A 19845-nucleotide genomic window follows, 5' to 3' on the forward strand; every position below is an offset into this window, starting at 1 on the left:
CGATATATAAACTGTCACTCAACCTTGTTTTGTTTGTTTGTTAATAATGCATTCAACGACAGTTTTCTCTTTTTATCAATATATATATAGCCGGCTGACCCGGCAAAAAAAACACAGTTCCATTCAACTCGTACCAGGACTTTTCAAAGAATTGAAGCTTCTTCGATCTCTGTAAGTAGGAGTGGCAAAAGAAACACATTTTTACTTTGTCCGTGTCTGCGACTCTTTTGTTGGAACTTAATCAATTAGCAAAGAATGTACATGTATCAGTGTAATGCTTGCCTATAAAGCAGTGATATGCCCCTCCCCCCCCAAAAAAAAAAAAACCCCAAATGAATGAATAAATGAATGACGAACCAACCAACCAACCAACCAACCAACCAACCAACCAACCAACCAACCAACCAACCAACCAACCAACCAACCAACCAACCAACTAACCAACCAACCAACCAACCAACCAATACATCAATCAATACATCGATCAATACATCAATCAATACACCAATCAATACATCAATACATCGATCAATACATCAATTAATCAATCAATACATCAATCAATCAATCAAGACATCAATCAATGCATCAATCAATCAATACAAATGAAAATAAAATATAACAAAATGAAATAACAGGTGTTTCCGCCCGTTGAATTTTTGCGAGCAGCGCATTCATTACCGTTGGATCAATATTCAAAGAGCGAGTCATTTAAGCCTGTCTTGAAGTTCAGTTAATCAGTTCTGGTGAATAATGCAGGTGTTAAATTACAAAACCAACCCCATGTTAAGAACTGTCTGTCCGCTTTTTATTCCAAATTAAAGACCGCCAAACTAAATGACGTGGTAATAACCTTTATGTTAGGCCAAAGGTCTCCTGTTGTGATTCTTTCCCGGACGTCTACCTTCAAAATCTACAATGATGCTTGCAAATGTTTAATCTTTGCAAAATCGACAGTTCTTTCATCATTATATTCGACGATTAAAACATCATTGATATTATACTTTGTTTGTTTGTTTATATTTTAAAGATCTGTCCCCTACAATAAGCTACGTGAGATCCCACCGGGAACCTTCTACGGCTTGGCAAATCTTACATATCTGTGAGTTATATTTTTCGAAATTATTCTTCCAAGAATGATTAAAATATGACCTGAGAAAAAAGACACGTCTGGCAACTTTAGCAATCGCAATCACTTAACCTTTCATTTGTTTATCTCGAAATTTAAGGTTGGAACTGGCAGAGTTTGTATCATGTATAGCATCAGATAGGAGGGCAACACAGTGACGGAAGTGGAATTGTAGTCCCTTCAAGTAAAACTACAATCTACTCTTATTTCTTAAAGGCAGAGTAGATTACTCATTGGTGAATTTGTTTCGTTTGAAGCAACAAAAGTGTTCCACATATCAATAAACAAATAAACAAATAACCCCATGACGTTGTAGCTCTGTTAATGCCAGTGTTGCACTAAATGTTGTGACTCGAAGCGAGTCCAGACATTTTAAGGAAGTGAAACGATCCGAGTCGAGACATTAGGTCAAGAAGGTCGAGTCGAGTCACAGTTTATGGTCGAGTCAGGTCACAATTTGTGGGCGAGTTGATTCGAGTTGAGTCAACTTTATGCTCGAGCCAGTTCGAGCTGGTTTTTTGAACGATTTATATTTATTGTCTATTTAGAACATCATCTAATACATATTTTATAGGGAGTTTAGTGTCATCACTCTCTTCAAATCAAGTATCACCTTTAAGCCAAAAATTGGTTAGTTACTTCCAATTCATTTCTGTTTAACTTCGACAATGGCTTTTGAACCTTGTTGAGTACGGATGTCAGCATAAGACTGTTCGGTATGCCAGTCAAGGTCTACGTCATGGCTGGAGCCTCGTGAAGTCACATTTGGCATTTACTATCTCCCTTCTGTGGTCCATATCGAGTTCTTGTAATCTCTTTACCTAACAGTGTTTCTCATCTTCCGCACTAATTTGCCTTCGTGCATATTTTGTTTGAATGACTGTACAGCAATATTTCCGGGAATGAGATGACTGAGATAGTAGCCGACACATTCAGTGAACTCCAGAACCTCGAAGCGCTGTAAGTGAACTATAGAACATTTCAATCTGATCCAAGTATAGTGTTAATCAAATGGAGCATCTGGGACAAATGTAAACATGTTCTGAGTAGGATATGACCCAATCTTGATCGCACCAGATGTGCATGTTAAGAGTTTCCAACATTTTCGTTTCAAACAGTATTGTGAAAAAAAAACACGGTAACTTGAACAGGGGTACAATTGTTACACTACCTGTTCATAACGTCCATACGTAAAGGGATCATTTTGGGTCAGTATCCCCCTGTGGAAACATTTTGACCCCGCATATTGTCATATCTGATCCGTGACCTAAAAGCCCCAGTCACACATTCACGGTTTGCAGCTACATATATCCACGGTTTAAAACTCGTGTTGAACCGTGTGAGTACCGTATCCATCATTAGTACCTCCGCAGTTATCCGTCATCTTCCTTGGGTATTCATGGAGGGGCTACGGGAGTTTAAAACTGTTCCAAACTTCCGTGGTGAATCTTCAAGAAAATCCTTCCGTAGTGCAACCGCGGGACATCCGTATGACAACCGTGCTAATTCGAAGGGTTATTCGTGGCTATTCGTACATATTCTTGGAGATTCGTAGCTCATTCGTGGTAGAAATCTCTACGAATTCGTTGCAAATGTCCAACGGATATGCCAAGATATGCTAGGATTCTGCTAAGGTTGTACTACGAGTGTGTATGCCTCATTCGTAAGAGAATCAACCCAGTTGTCCGTGACCCAATCGCATACAACTGGGGCGTTAAGGTCATTTTTCTTTGTAATACCGTCGATATTCTTCACCAATTCGTTCGCATTCTTGACAAACCGTGGTGTATTCGTGATTAAACTTAGGACAGTCGTGGATATCCGTCCTGAAACCGTAGTGCACTCTTAGAAAGTCGATTTCTCCACGAATCTCGACGGTTCATCGTTATCGATGATTCTTGGTAAACCATGGATATTCTTAGCCCCCACCATGAGTGTGCGACTGGGGCTATATTTATTATGCCGCAAGATGTATATGTCAATAATCTGCACATTCATGTAAATTGGGGGAAGTTTTAATTTAGACAACATGACCAACTTTCCACGGCTTCAAGCGTGTGATTGATTATAATCAGTACGACATTTGGGAAATAAAAGACAAGATTACTCATTGTATTTTCAACAGGGTCATTACGGATGCACCAGAATTGCGAATTGCAGCTAAGAATGCATTCACTGGTCTCTACAATCTGAAAACGTTGTAAGTATATAATTTATACGGGCAGAAAAGCAGGCTACCACTTATTTTGTTTTGAATGTTGGTTTGATCCATCTATTTTGAAAATTATGGCCCAGACGAGTGTTGAATTTGAATATCAACTTGGTATCAACAATACGCTGTCGGCTGCCAACGGCCAAATGTTCTCAATCAACCGAGCTGCGTGTGATATCCAGGGGTATTTTAGTGTTGATGTAGGTTTATAATGAGATTGGAGTCTTAACATGATTTAAAAACGGATCTTCCTTTTGTAATGTTTTAAACCACATCGTCTGTTAGGTTTCTAAGCAGTGATAGATATTATTCTAGTCGTGTGTACACCATGTATCGGTGATGAACATACCAGGTTTAGATTTAAATATTTTGGTGCGTGATTATGATTTCTGCAGTGTCCTGGTGCGAGACGTAGCCGACGGTGACCCACTAGATGCGAAAAATGGAGCCTTTTCCTCTCTACCTGCTTCTACAAAAGCGTAATATATGTTTGATCTAGATAATATTTTGTTTTGTTATGAGCAAAGAGACGCCATACTTTCCAACGTTGAAGGATTTGAAGGTTTTCTCAAGTTTACTTTCAATTGGTTCTTCCTCAGTGTTGTTGATGACTACCGACTTTGCTGCAATCTCCTGAGAGATATTCCAGGCTTCCAGATAGGCAACTGTCACACCACACAGTCACAGCCCCCGCTCAACCTCTGCGGTTCACTCATGCAGAACTACGGACTGCGCGTGTGCATGTGGGTCCTTGGGATTAGCGCCCTCTTTGGCAACTTCGGGGTTATCGTTTGGCGGCTTTGGCATAGGGATGGAAATGAAGTCAAGAAGACCCACTCTTTATTGGTGCTTAATCTTGCGGTGTCAGATTTCATCATGGGGGTATATATGTTGATGATAGCCGCTGCCGACATCCACTACGGGGAGTGGTACTCCACTCAAGCAGCGCAGTGGCGGACCAGCGCGCCGTGTAAGGCTGCCGGGGTGTTGGCCGTTCTGTCCAGTGAGGCCTCGGTGTTCTTCGTTACAATGATCAGTCTTCATTGCCTCCTGGGAATCGTGTTTCCCTTCACCAGGATGAAGCTCAGCGAGACATCTGCCAACAAGTTCATCGTAACGGGTTGGGTGACGGCTCTCTGCTTAAGCATCGTACCGACTCTAGTCGTAGACTCGAACTCGGACGTCTACGGTCTATCAGACGTCTGTATCGGCCTGCCCCTGACCACCAAAGCGACAGGAGTCCAGCTTGAGCCCAGCGACGTTGACAATCCGTTCGGGGACGCAAATGCCTTGCAGATTGTTTCTTCAACCGGCCAGAAGCCTGCATGGATCCTGTCCATCGTGTTGTTTCTCGGCGTCAATTTGTGCTGTTTCCTGGTCGTCCTCGTCTGTTACATCGCCATCTTCGTCAAGGCCAAGCGGTCCGCTCGCAAGGTCAAGAAGAACTCGCACCGGGACCGCGATATCAAGATGGCTGCCAAGATGGCACTTATCGTCGGTACAGACTTTGCCTGCTGGATGCCCGTCATCATTCTCGGTATCCTGTCTCAGGCTGGGGCGGTGCAGGTCGGTGCTGAGGTCTACTCCTGGATCGTGGTCCTCGTCCTACCCATCAACTCGTCTCTCAACCCGTACCTGTACACCATCTATTCCTCTGCAATGGCAAAGCGCAGCGCGCAGCCGAGTATCGAAAAGTCGAGTAATAAAGTTTTGAAACCCAAAACTGGGTCAATCGAAACAGTGAACTCCTCCTTGTCAGATAGCAAGCATATTTGAGTGACAAGGGTGGGCACAGGCAAGAACTAGCAATCGTCTTACGTTCATAAGCCCGACAGTGAAAAAAAAAAAACAGCTGAAAGCCATACGGCTTATGTACGAAGCAAAAGACCTGTAGGGAAGGAGTAGTGATTTTGTTGTACGCCAACGACCGCCTTGGAGGCACTGTTGGGTAGTGGCATAAGGAACTCTCTCCGGGTTGGACGTATCGTGCACTTACAACATTTTTAGGCGTCTAGCAAAATTAAGCACTGGTTAATATGTCCACTGTAGTGATTAGAAATAGTTTATTTGCTTTGCCCATAAGGTCAAATGAGGGCGCTGTTTAAGTTAACTGGTCAAACTTCCGCGAATTTGTTGAGGGGTTATGAGGATATAGAAATAGTACGTTCATCAGCCAAGTAAGGGGATATTTTGACGATAATAGATAACTAAGGGGTTCTATCTCTCATGATGTGCTGTATTCTCAGAAGTAAATTTCTGTTATTGTAAAATATGTGAATGTAGGATAGAGCAGATTATGTTTTTATCGTGTGCGCCTTAATACTAAACAACTGTTTACGTAAGCGGGTTTGGCGGGCACTGTCTCCGAGGTCTGCGTTTCTGACAGCTGCAGAAAGCTTGCTTTAGCAACTATTATCAGACCAATTTAGCCTGACAGCCGATGGCTGGGATGTACATTTAGACATCAGAGGAAGGAGAGACAGCCCTGGAGCCCGTGCACTGGCTGGTATGGAACAAATTGAATTATTTTCATGTTATTTTGGGGGTTTTACTATCAATGAAAGTATAATTTCCAAGACGCCGACCGGGTCAGAGGTCACATGTCATACGTGTATGTTAATGTGGGAAGGCCGTTGTATTTGCAATGGAGTTCTTTGTATCTGGGTTGGACTATGTAATTTTCTAGGGTTAATTTATTACTTGTACACACATGTATTGTGATTAATGGGATACGTGCACATGTATGTGAAGTTATGTGAGTTTATATTGATTTATTTTTAATGTATTTGATTACTAGGTTTTTTGTGATGAATGGGAGCATAGACGACTAATAAATTTGATGTGATCGAATCATCACCCCTGAACCTTGACTCCACACCGAGTTTCACTACACCACGAATACTTAAGGTATATCAAAATGAGTTTAAAAAGCAATACTCGTGAATGCAGGTTAATGACGTTTTATACATGCAGTGCAGGAGCGAATCGCTTGCTGAGAATTGACACCACGTGACCATATTATCAATTTCGTAAAATAGTCATATCGTTTTTATGCGAATTTGTTAAGCTTAAGAAAGAACAGCACCATTTGTGCCAATATTTGGTTTTGCCCTCCCACGACTATTTTCTTCCGAGTGAACGTTTGAAGAAAAAAAACAACCAGATAGGACTGGATTTTCTTGTTCAAACGTCCATTTGGGAGGTAAAACCCTGAGTATGCAGTGTTTATACGTTGGTGAAGGGAAACTACCTAACATTGCTTTACATTATCCTGTCGCAAATTCAACTTGTAAATTATATCATGTTTGTGTCAATAATGAAAGAACAAAATGCACCTTAATAGCAGCGTTAAACGTGCAGTGTGTCACATTTGAGAAAATCAATGATCTTGAATTGCAGCACCTGCCTAGTAGGCACGTTAGCTCGTATCTAATTCACATGAAAATGTATACATTTTAAGCAACATTTCAAGTACTCAATTGATCAAATCGCATAGTAAATAAGATACTTTTACTTCTAAACGCAATTTAGCTTTTGCAAAATGTTTCAAAATATTGAAAGCTTGCACAACCACCAATGCACATAGATTTGTTTGGCACGTTTGCACGTTTATCTTTCAAAGACACAAGAACCTGGCATGAAATAACATAACATAATTTATTGTCATGTTCATTGTCATGAGTTGAGCTCAAATGTATAACGTCACAAATTAAATTGTGCTTACTTTTTAAACTGATCACTTAAATAAAAAATTATCTGACAAAAAGTAAGACTGCTGCAAACTGCTTACTGACCGAATGGACCTGAGATATATAAATCAAAAAATTATTGTGGCCTGACGTTGCGAACTTAGCAAGTTCTTCTTCAGAGGCTAAAACAGAAATGACAGAGGTACATGTACATACATTAACATGGGGTGCACAAAAACATGCAGGGCTGAAATAAGAAACACAAAAGGAGGATTAGGTGGGAAAGGTGTGGAAAGATGCAGGGGAGGGTGGACGAGAGAACAAAGAAACAAAGGGAGATAGCAAACCACAAGGGGTCTGGTATAAACAGGGGAGGTGAAAAGGGATGAAAGATGGGGGAAGAAGGGTAAACACAAACAAGGAAGACCAGGTGGATTATCTGTAACAAAAGACAATGGAGGAAGAACATGATTAATCATTTACAAGTTGGATGTTGAGACCATGTGGTTGAATAGTTCGAAGACGATTCATCCACACTTTCTCTCTGCTGGGGCGAACTGAGTCCTTGCGATGGCCAAGAGATTCAATGCCCTGCAAAAACATATCAGAAATGGAGTGGTTAGGCAGGTTGAAGTGATGACCAACAGGGGTGTCTAGTTTCTTGGTGTTGACCGTTGACCGGTGGGCATAGAAACGCTTCTTGAGCGTATTCTTAGTCTCACCTACATACTGCACTCCACAGACCCTGCAAGAAATGAGATATATGACATTAGAGGTGTTACAAGTGATGTTACCAATGGTTCTGTGGGTAGTGACAGAAGAGTGGCCAGAAAAGGAGTCAGATCCTGGATATGAATCTAACAGACAACACATCTGGAACTGCACTTGAAAGTACCATGCTGGGTGGGAGGGGATGAATCTAAGGATGGGACTTCAGCTCGAACAATCAAGTCCCGTAGATTTCGAGGACGTCTGTAAGCCAATGTGGGGCCGTTGGGGATGGCGCGGGCAAGGCGATCTGAAGTATGGAGGATATGATGATTGTCATTAGTGAGTTTGCGAAGGGGAGGGAGATTGGGGTGAAACGTGGTAACCAAGGGAATCATGGGTTTGGCCATGGCATCAGGGGCCTTTCCCGTGAGAGCTAGATTTCTGGGGATAGCTTTAGCTCTGGCAATGGCACAATGAACTTGGCGAGAGCTGTGACCCCTGGCCACCAAGTTGTTCCTCAGTATCTGTGTATGGCGGGAGAAATCGGAATCATTATAACAAATTCTTCTGAGTCTGAGTGCCTGGCTAAACGCTATGCCAGTTTTGCAGTGCCTGGGGTGACAGCTGGAGGAGTGGAGGTACTGGTGGGTGTCTGTGGGTTTGGAATACAGGTCAGTGGTTAGTGAGTTGCCTTGCTTGCGGACGGTGACATCCAGAAAGTGGGTTTGGTGAGCCGAGAACTCCGATGTGAATTTGATGGTTCTGTGGAAGGAATTGATGTGGTTAGTGAAGGTCAAGAGACTGTCCTAATCACTGGTCCAGATGAAAAAAACATCATCAATATATCTCCACCAGATCCAAGGGCGACATGGGGCTGAGGCAAGAATGCGTTCTTCGAAGTCACCCATGAAGAGGCAAGCCATGGAAGGGGCCATGCGAGTGCCCATTGCAAGGCCGTGTACCTGTAGATAGTGTTCACCAAGGAAGGAACAATTGTTCTTCGTTAGTATAAGTCTCATGAGGGTGCCAACATCACTGATGGGAGGAGTCGTGTGTCCTGCCTTGGCCAGAGCCAAGGAGCAAGCACGAACACCCTCCTCGAGTAGGATGTTGGTGTACAGAGATGAGACGTCGAAAGTCCCAATGATGGCTGTGCTGGGAATCTGGTCCTTGATTCCTTCAAGCTTGCGTAGTAAGTCTGGGGTGTCGTGAATGTATGACAAAATCTGTGGGACAAGGGGTTTGAGAAAACTGTCAATGAACAGGGAGATGCGTTCCGTAGGTCAGCCATTACCGGACATGATGGGTCTACCGGGGTTACCAGCCTTGTGAATCTTGGGTAGAAGGTAAGATCTGGCAGTCCTACAATCACAGGGAGAAAGAAATTTGTGAGCTTAGAAAGAAATTTGTGAGCTTTCTTGGACAACTGGTCACGTGATCGCATAGCGTCAAGTACCTGTTGAATATCTCGACAGAAAGTGCCTGTGGGGTCAGAGTCAAGGCGGGTATAGTTAGTGCGATTATCCAACTGGCGGTGGGCCTCATCAATGTACTGCTGACGATCCATGATGACCACAGCTGAACCTTTATCTGCTGGCTTGATGATGATGTCGGTGCGAGAGCGCAAGGAGTTGAGAGCCAGGCGCTCCTCTCTGGGGAGATTATCATGAGTCCTGTGGGGGAAGTCGTCCGGGTTAGTGACTTGGGAATTGATAACTTGAACGTATGTCTCTATGGCTGGCACACGATTCTTGGGGGGTACCCATGAACTCTTGACTCGAAAAGGCTCTGGCTCACACGGTTCACTGTCCAGGAAAAACTCACGCAGACGGATTCTACGGTAGTATTCCGTGAGATCTTGGCTGAGCTGAACCTGGTTCACAGAAAAGGGAACGGGACAAAAATTGAGACCCTTGGAGAGAGTTTGTGCTCTGCGTCAAATATTGATGAGGAAGAAAGATTAACTACAGTGTTGACAAGGGGTTCTGGCGGTGGTGTGGTAGATGGGGACCTAGGACGTCTGAAACGTCTGTGTCTGCGTTGCTGTTGCTTGGCAAGCAAGCCATTAATCTTCTTGTTTCTCCTGTTGAGTAGGACAGAGTCAAGGTTAGACAAACCCCTTTCAACCTCATCATGGAAATTCCTGTACGTGGAATCAGAACAACTGGATTTGAGTTGGGAGTCAAGGTGGGAAATATTCAGATGGAGGTCCTCACGTGTAAATTGACACTGCTGAGAGAGGATATTGATGAGTTTAATAGAGGCACCATGTATGACTTGATTCCATCTCCTTTGAAGGTGTGGTGGGGGGTTTCCTAAGCAGGGAGTGTGAGACAGTTGCAAACTTTGGGGATAAATCGAGAGAGGGAGTAAAAACTGTAGTTATCCTGATGGTAGGAAAAGCGTAAGGCCTTTTCCTTTGCCTTTCTGAGCTGTTGGAAAGTGCAAATGGTGTCACTCATATCTGTAGAAAGGGAGAGAATAAATGGTTAATACAATAAATCAGTGGAGGAACACGAAGACAAAAAGTACAAGTCAAATGGAGTTGCTCATGCCTTTTGAAGGGAAAGAGCAAAACAAAATTGTAGGTACCTGTAGTGGGGAGAGAACAGTTTGATTAGTACGTGGTATAAAACGATCAAAAGAAGGAACAAAACAAAACACAATTATCTGGAATAAAACGTTTTACTTCTCCGTTATGCAAAGAAAGCTCTGAGATTAAGGAAAATAATTTTAGAAATAATGTAATTTGCACATAAATGTATCATTTTGTAAGCATTGTCACTAAAAAAAAAGAAGATGATCTGGAAAAAAAAAAATTTACTTTACCGTAATCTAAAAAGGTACCAATATTAAGGAACTTTTTTAATGGTGTTTTGGTCGTTAACATGTGAATTGTGAAAAGTTGATTCACTGTCCTGTAGTTAGTACATACATTGTATATTTAGCTGTATAATTTAGTTTAAGGTCAGAAGATTCGCTCCAAAGGTTTACCATGGAAGGGGGACGTCTGTAAACAAGCTTCTCCATCGAGCATACGTGGACTGTGTAGCTGGGGTTGTCTAAACTGTACTTGATCCGAAATGCCGAAACCAAACATTAAAAAGTGAATAGTCAATACCGATTTGGGTATATTTGAATCTTTCGTCAAATGCAAAATGGAAATTAAATGACAAAGAACTAATTTCTAGAGAAAGGTTGAATAGTGTGTAACACAGTGTTTTGTCGACCTGTCGAATCCTGAACGTGTATAGCATGAACATTTTATTCAGAAAAAAATCTGTACTTTTGCATTGCATTTCATAAAACAAGACTAGTATTGCAAAAATGTCACTCTGCTGATTACATGTATACACAATTCTGGTTTTAACCTGTAGTCTCAATTCAAGGTTGTATTATGGATTTATACAAATTGCTGTAGTCGAGTCCACCACATCAAAGTCCGAGTCCCAGTCTGAGTCCGAGTCATGGGTATCCGAGTCCGGGTTCGAGTCCGGGTCCGAGTCCGCTGTTCTTGGTATCCGAGTCCGTGTCCGAGAACAAAAGTAAGTTCAACCAGAACTATTTAACCAGCCGCAACTGCGTTCGTTGCTTGTTCGTAAAACATTTGAACTACAATGACTGTCAATGCTTGGCTTTCTGTTTTTTTTTGTCATCATCCAATAACCCCATTTTGACTGACACGCACAGAGTAAACATAAATAAAAGTACACGTAGGCTCTATCAAATCTGTGTTAATATAAGTGGCGATTCATAATAGTTTGAAAATCATCAAAACGTAATTTGTCACCCCGTGCCTAGGCACGCCATACTTTTTGGATGGAAATGTATACATTGCGTGGCAAATGTATACATTGGGGCCTATATGACACAGCGCACAAAAGCCAGTGCATGCTGCAGACGCAGGGAGATAACGCTGTTTTCACGTACTATTATTGAGCCTAGCATAGCCAGACATACCTAGTCTGCGACGTGTAGACCAGTTCGAGGGCTTTCTCTCCAAGCTGTGAGCTGTGCATTTTGTGTTTCCTTAAATAACCGAAGCCAAAGGCACTGGGGTAGGTTTATCTGTAAAATTTTATTATTTAATAATATTTATAAATCAGACCGTTTACTTTGTTAGAAACCTAATTTTCACCTCACTTATCGTAATTGTTCAGGGTTTTTACTCCTTCTGAAAGAAGTCTTGTATTCTTCGCGATAACAAAACTAGATAAGAGATAATTCCGAAGCTTGTAATTTGTCATGTCATCTGTTAGATAAAACAACGGCGAGGCCTGCCGACGAAACGACCCTTGATATGTGGCTGACCAGCTACCACATATATTTCGCTTTACATGGCAAATATATTTCTTTCACTTCGAATAGACCAATTCAGTAACTACCCACATGGTCAACTTACACGTGTTCATCTCCAATGTAATCCGGTTCGTTAATGTGACGTCACTTCAGTTTAAACCACGCCAATTAAGTAGCATGCATATTTAAGTAGCATTGACACCATTGGAACCGGAAGTTAACGCAACTTGAGTGTTTATCCAATTGGCGCTGGTAATTAATGGTGGGCGCGCGTGTTTGACGAAGACACTAACGAACTGGATACTGTATGGTCAAGGCTCACGCGTCTTACGCGCGTGCACGCATGTCGGACTTGTATGCGCGCTTGTCGGACATTAATCAGGGCTGTGATTGGTCAGAACACTGATCGGTCTGTTAAGAGGGAAAACTGTACCTTATCCCTAAAAGGGCCGGGGCGGAATCCGCCCCCCTTATTTTTTTCCGCGATAGCCTTGATATGTATTTTTCGCGACCTGTCATGACTTTTTAATAGGCTCGAGCCTTGCACATCTTTTGATAACAAAAACATAAAATCGGACCACGGGTTGCCGCGCAATGAAAAACAAACTCCGGTGAAAATTGAATTTTCCCATATACGTTGTGTACACAGAGCAGAATTACAATTCTTACATATGAATAATTAATAAGCCATCATTCTTAAACCCTTTGACCTATTGTAATAACATTTCTTGGGTATGTTCATGATGGATTGTTCTATGCATGTACCGAGTTTCAACATGTTTTGTCACTCGATGGCCGTGATCTTCGGGGGGGGGGGGGGGGGCGGAGTCCCCCCCCCTCCCTCCCGGCCGAGAGATGTCAAACCCCCGGCTGAGAGATTGTGTTTTAATCTTCAGTTTTCTCCCTATCATGTGAAACCTTCAGTTTATATTTACTGGCTTTAATTGTAAAGTGAAAGACAAGTATTACATATAGTACAAAAAATATTCAATTCAATTCAATTCAATCGCACATTTATTTCCATACCAAAGGAGAAATATAAGCAGAGAATACACGATAAAGGTAAATGAAATTGTCAGAAGGTGTAAGATGCATTCCTGTTTATAGGTATGGAGGAATCCTCCAGATGATTAGGCTTGTGGCGAAATGCCTTGAACGGACGGACACAGCACAGAGACAAGAATGAGCACACACGGACAGTCGGACCAAATCAGAACGTAAGCATGAAGCATTAAGAATAAACTAAACAGTACTAATTGAAAGGGGAAAAAATGCTGAAAAACTAAATGAGAAGCAAGCTATGTCAGATTTATGGAGATGAGAGCTCTTTTACAGGCATGTTTGAATAAACGCACACAGATTGAAGAGATCTAATAGATTCGTCAATGGCAATCCAGGGACGAGACCCCGCAGAAACGAAGTGGGTTTTCAATGAGTATGATGTACGTGCTTTACATAACCCCCGAGGACGGACATTCATAGGGAGAACAACATAGCCTTTCATTCCTCGGGAATTTTTCGTTGGAAACGGTCCTCTATAGTAAGTTTATATGTCAAAGAGGGCGCCCAACCGACGTCTTCAAGCCCGCCAAGGTAAGATGTTATATGCGAGTTCAAAATGTCTGTCAACAGGGACAACTATCCATGATTTATACCCTTGGTCCAGGGAATTCCCCCAAATACCTCCTCCAGTATAAAACAGAACGCTAATATATTTTTTATGTTTTTAACTGCAGAACACAAAAAAATACATATTGTTTTAAAATGCAGAGCTGTGCTTCATTTGTATGCGTCTTGGTTGATGTGGTGTATTTTCCTCAATTTATTAACAAAAATTCTTCATCGAGGCGTTTACTTTGCTTTCAATCTAGGTTGCGATGCAACCCAGCTCACCTGCAACGATGGATTATGGATTCCCGGTTCGTAGCAGTGTGATGGCTACCCTTCGTGCAGTAATGGGGAAGACGATTTGGGCTGCAGTAAGTCTAATAGTACCAAATGGTACCTTACGTAGACCCTTTTATGGTAAACTATTCGGTGAGATACTGGACAATAAGTACATCTCCTTAAAAATAAGGCAACCGTTTCTTGAATGAATTATAATGTCAAAAGTTGCCTGAAGCGGTCCTTAGTTTGAGAAAACATGTAAAAAAGGTTTTGTCTGGGATGGCTTTTAAGAATTAGTTCGACAGGGTTTTTATTAAAGCACAAGTCTTTGGGAATATCTCAACAAGGTACTACTTCGTAGTAGCATTGTCATTCGTGGCTTATTCGATGAAACCTTTTGTGGCCAAAAGGCATAATTTACAACTATAGCTTAATTGTTTTCATACATTAAAACAAAACGAATGAAAACACATCAAATAAAAATGCATTAAATAAATAGAAAACTGATATGAAATTACAGGTAGATATACTTTTCTTTGGAAAGGTCAAAAAATAGATGATACATTAAATTAAATGATTTATTTAACTTAGAAGCTTGTCACTTTGGAATACTTGCCAAAAGTCACGAAACGGACAAGCAGAACCATAATCAGGAGGTCCCATGAAGAAAAAAACATCCTAGTTCGTTTGAAACATTAACTATATTTCTAATCTCTAAATGTAAATTAGTTAAACAAAAATCGCATGTCGAATATGCCCCCATATGTGTCTTTAAAAAGAGTGGGAGATTATTCAATCTAATAAAGTTGTTTTTTCACTTTGTGACATACTTATTGAGAAAAAAAAATCGAAAAGGTGAACCACAGCCAAAATGACAATGACGAGTAAAGTGCTTGCAAGATGTGTGCCCCAGTGAATACAAACGGATCGCATACACAATGCTTTCAGCTGAAAAAGGGGAGTGATTTGTTTTTCATTTATTTCAAGATTCAGCGTCTAAAGTCACGATGCCATTAGCTAATGTTAATGCCATTGTTAATGCCCTCATATTATTATTCAATAATATTGTCCTCCACACTCTGTGTTTTATTTAAGATGTAAATAGGTCTCCTTTAAATGCAAGAACAAGACTCTCAAACGATCACGCTGTTGCTCTGTGCAAGCCTTAAGAATTGTGAACTGATAATGCAATTAACCTAATTCAGCTTTACTCCACCTGTTACCAAATGAATTGAATGGATCGACTGAGCAGAATATCTCACTAAGCATTTTCTTCCTACGGGAGTATTTTAATTTGGTATTTTGTTATGGTTCTCTTATTAGTTTGCCTCTAATTAGGATCGGTTGGTCAGGGTGTAATAAACATCTGAAGGAAAACAATGATGCCAAGCCCGGATTGTGTCTTGTTTTGTTCTTTTCCAATCTTGATTTGATTTCACTGAACAAAATAACTAAACCACGTTTGGTAAGCTGTAGCTGTCTTACACTTTAACTGATTATAGCAAAGGTGAACTATAAACTGACCATATGACGAGAAGCAGCATCTTCGCATCTACTGGGACAATATTAGTTGATATGCGCCGTGCTTCGGGTTTTATTTATCATACCTTTTCAAAAAGCACGAAGCCTTATTGCCCAAATTATATTTCATCTTAACCAAAATGTATGATTGTTTTCGTTTGTTAGGGATCAATTCAAGCTCTTTGGTAATATTATTTTCTTGGGTAGGGCGACCATTTTATGACAACTAAAGAATCAAGCCCGGGGCACACCTTTCAAGTTTAACCTGTTCACCGGAACATCGTGCCATCGTACAGACGTGTGTGCTGAAAATTCAGACTCATATGATCGTACAATAGTCTACGGAGTTTCCCTTCGTACAACTGCCGCAAGGGTCTATTATATGTGAAGCGATTCGGGGAGTCGTTAGGCACAACAAGAATGCGTCTTGACATCGATATTCTGACCATTTTTTTTTTGGGGGGGGGTGCCTTCTATATCGGATTTTTGGTATTAACACCTTTTTTGTTTTACAAAACAAATGACATCTAAATTTACAAATCAACGGCATAAGCTAAGATTTGATTGACATGACGTCACCGGTTTAAGCCGTCTCTGATTGCTTGGCGCCAGGGGTCTCAAGAAATGTGAATGTTAGGATACATCCTACATTTGCAGATGATTTAAATATATATTAAATCATAATATATTTAATCATGGGAGCATCAATTGAACTACTTACACTATAAAAAGCCTTCACATTACAATATCATTACAAATATATAAGTTGTATGCCTATGTTTGGCGAGATTGCCAAGTCGAAGTGAGCCGGACTGATGCCTCACCGCGTGTTGATGACTAGACTTGACTCAAGTCTGACTTCAGTCTGTTTTGAGAAGATAATGAGACGCTATCGCCGCCATACGTAACGGGTCATTCTGCCTGTCAATCAAGCCTTGCACACTGATCAATAGGATCACCACGATTTGTTGATTAAACGATCACAATAGCTCAGCCAAACCCTATAACAAACACTATGAGAAATGATCACACATCAAAAGGGGGGCAGGGCTTTTGCCAAATCAAGAATGACTAATTGTCTTAGGTCCGTATTTATTTTCTTCATGAATACTTCATGGTAAACCGTTACGGTCGCACAAACCTCAAAAGAGACATCATTCTGTAGTAATTTTCCGCCATGAGGCCTCCGCCCGAGAATACTGCGATTTGATTGGTCGCTTTAGAAGTGGTAAATGAGCCCTATTGGACTCGTACAAACCTGTGTGTGCCACAAATCTGTGCGTGCCACAGTAACATACCTACTCCTGATAGTTACTGCCGGGCTCCCTTTCGTAGCTGCTGTTGAAAGGTACCATCTATTTTCATTCTTCTCTGAACTACTCGGCGAGGAGTGTTGTCTTTCGGCACTACTGTTTGAATTTTTTTTAGCAAAGAAAATTTGTCACGAAGCTGAACGGTATGAGCGTGCTGCATGCACTGTCCGTTTATTTTTCAACAGTGTGACCAATTGATTCTCCAACTGAGAATGCAAAAAAGAAGAAATATGTTTGAATAACATTGGTTAAGAAAATAAACTCGTTTTTTGAAAATTGTTTGTTCCAGCGCCCTTTCTTTGTATATGAAAATATATGGTTACAAAGTGCGCATTCAATCTCAAACAGTACATGTTGAGAAATGGAACTATGTGTGAAGAATCTGAAGCAACATTGAAGCCTATGTTTCGAAAATGGTCTGGAGAAAAGCATTACCCTCACGTTGAAGTACATTATAAATAAGTGTAAATTTTGCAACTTCACACAGTTAATACTGCTCAACGATTGAGAGTACACTACAGACTCCCTTGGACCCAGATGAATCGTTAACAGGTAGGTGTACATGTTATTCGTTCGTAATTTCATTTGTTTTGACTTTAAAGTAAGCTATCTTTAAAAACTCATATAACGATCGGGGTGGCACCTTAATGCGCAGTTTGTAGGAGATCCAGATTTAACATTGACAACAATGAAACATTATTAATTATTGGCTTGAATCACTCCAAATTTGCATGTGCTTACATATTTATAGTAGAAGGGTCCGTGCACTTTTAAAATCAAGAACCTTAAACACTGCATTACCGGTTTTCTTGGATGATAATTGACTCAAAATGTGGATGAACTTAATGTACTGAATGAATGTTTGGTATTTGTTTGTTCACCCTTCAGACGATGGGTCGGTTCGCAGTCGTCCGTTTTATATTCATCCCGTGGTTGATGATGACCGCCATCAAGCCACACTGCTGGGCGGCTTTTCCGGGTAATTAAAGGGACACGTTTATGTTTGTCCAAGTATGATTCCCACAACAGATTGAAAAGCTGATGAACTACATGCATACTCGTCTGCTTATAATGGCGTTTCCCTGAAAAATACAACTTAACATTAAGTTTGGAGCTATATTAACATATTTTAAATGATATTGCCTGTGGCAATAACTAAAAGCAAAATGTGTACACCAACTAACTAAGTAGTCATCAGTTAGCAGCGACGTGGATCGGTGAAATACCGTCTTAACAATCCATTTGACCTGTTTGCCACTTGGCGTGAGCAGGGATAGCTTGTGATATAATGTACTTGATTGCAACACTACACTAACTAGAAAGCTGTACGCCATAGTGCACAATTAAATTATTGTGTACATTAAAAGGATATTTCCTTACTCTTTCGGAGAGAAACTGATGCAATTTCCGCAAAACCATCGTACTAAGGCTCATCATTATTCTATAGATTGAGATTATCTCGCTAGGTGCTAAGTCTTATGACTGATTTACCCCCCCCCCCCAAAAAAAAAAAAGGTCATCACCTTTTCACCCTCTCTATTACTTGTAAAAATTAGCTGAATCCTTTATGAATAATCGTCAATTGTTTTTTTTTTTAGGTCTACCCCTGATAAATGAAACGTATAGTGATCACTCGACATTTTGTTCAATTATTGGCTTGCGTTTAATGCAGAATCTTTGTGTACGGACATCCACCTCGTTCCCAGTGCTGAGCCCGTGACCCTGTCCCCATACACCTCCGCCCTGAGCTCTGTTCACCGAGAAGACGGCTTCTCCGTCTTCTGTTGGTCGGTCCGGACCGCGCCAGGCGAGCAAGTGCACGCCCGTCTCCGCTTCGAAGAGAATTACCCCGGGGAAATCCACTTCGATGCCGTGGACTTGAACACTTCACTCCGAGACCCGTTGGCATCCGGAACGAGGAACCCAAACACTATGTACGCACCATTCACATGGCTGGGAATCGCCGTTAAGCTGCCCAAGAAATCGAATGCGACATTCAGCATTGACATGACTTCGATTGGCGTCGATATTGAGCGTAAGTACATTCTCATTGTACATTGAAACTCAATTCAACTGCTGCAAAATGCTTACTGACTGAAATGACATAAAATATACAACATAGCTGGGTGACGCTTTGATCTTAAGCAAAACATTTTCTCAAAGACGTATTAATGATTTGTTATGGTTTTAATATGATAACACGCCTATTACTGGAGAGCACTATTTCATATAATGTAATTAATGTTCCGTGCAAATGATTCCCATTTCCGTGTTATTATTAGCTTATCGGGTTGGACCCGGTCATTCTTTTGAAATGGTAAGAATTAAACCTCTTCGTTAAGTGATCGGGCACATCCCGACCAGAGTTAAGAATTGTTCTGAATTGTATTTTTTTTTCTGTACAATAGTTTTCCACGGATTGTCTCCTTAACGGTTTATGGTATGAACTTGTAATTGGCAACATAAGATATTGACTCTCATCCCGAGTGGTACATATTACTATGAAAACATAAGAGATATTTATCAAAGCAATTGTGACAATGGTCCAGTTGTGCCCGACCACTCCACAAAGAATATTTATCTGAACCAATATAAACAGTGGTGGGGTTGTACAGCAAGTGGAAGGTGTGTACTTCGAGCCTATGGTGTATACTTCATCATCCGATTATATACAGTACGTACCAGCAGAGTTGTAGTCGAGTACTTTTTCCGAGTACCGAGTACTGCCGAGTAGTTAGGTAACCGAGTACGAGTATTTTCCGAGTACGAGTACGAGTACGATGTACTTCTATTTCCGAATACGGCCATACGGCAAACAGTTCATTGTGCTTAATTAGCCCGGGCCCAGTCGGACTGATACACAGACCCAATCACGGCTAGCTGTTACATTTTTTTGTCCGGACGTGGACAAAGGACAATCAGAAAAAGAAAAAAAAACTTTGATTTCTCCGCAAGCCAATCAACCATTTCAAACTGAAAGTATCGATAACAAAGGCAGTGGTAATTCAAGCTATACCATTTTTTCGAGTACTGCTATTTGAGAACGAGTACTTTGATGATCGAGTTCAATTTTGCATGTCAATT

At 41.1% G+C, this 19845-nt stretch overlaps 1 protein-coding gene and 1 long non-coding RNA gene across 2 annotated transcripts; both read left to right on the forward strand.

Annotated features, from left to right (window-relative positions):
• Nucleotides 1–1068: 1068 nt before the first annotated feature.
• LOC119726102 lies at nucleotides 1069–3330 on the forward strand. The gene is made up of 3 exons (XR_005270769.1): nucleotides 1069–1102; nucleotides 2018–2089; nucleotides 3255–3330. It is a non-coding gene; the product is annotated as an uncharacterized LOC119726102 (long non-coding RNA).
• An 85-nt stretch (nucleotides 3331–3415) lies between these two features.
• Nucleotides 3416–5162, forward strand: LOC119726000 (G-protein coupled receptor GRL101-like). The gene is made up of 3 exons (XM_038197621.1): nucleotides 3416–3525; nucleotides 3737–3820; nucleotides 3941–5162. The coding sequence occupies exons 1-3, from the start codon at nucleotides 3416–3418 to the stop codon at nucleotides 5115–5117; spliced, it is 1371 nt and encodes a 456-aa protein (XP_038053549.1). The 3' UTR covers nucleotides 5118–5162.
• The last annotated feature ends 14683 nt before the right edge of the window (nucleotides 5163–19845 follow it).

This window comes from Patiria miniata, unplaced genomic scaffold (assembly GCF_015706575.1).
Source record: "Patiria miniata isolate m_02_andy unplaced genomic scaffold, ASM1570657v1 HiC_scaffold_19, whole genome shotgun sequence".
Classification (NCBI taxonomy): domain Eukaryota; kingdom Metazoa; phylum Echinodermata; class Asteroidea; order Valvatida; family Asterinidae; genus Patiria; species Patiria miniata.

Bases quoted from the DNA above. Each gene is read 5' to 3' on its own strand.
- LOC119726000 (XM_038197621.1), top strand. From the start codon at position 3,416: ATGGCCCAGACGAGTGTTGAATTTGAATATCAACTTGGTATCAACAAT. The intron at 3,526-3,736 runs GTATTTTAGTGT...TGATTTCTGCAG, and splicing joins GCTGCGTGTGATATCCAGGG to TGTCCTGGTGCGAGACGTAG. The intron at 3,821-3,940 runs GTAATATATGTT...GTTCTTCCTCAG, and splicing joins CTACCTGCTTCTACAAAAGC to TGTTGTTGATGACTACCGAC.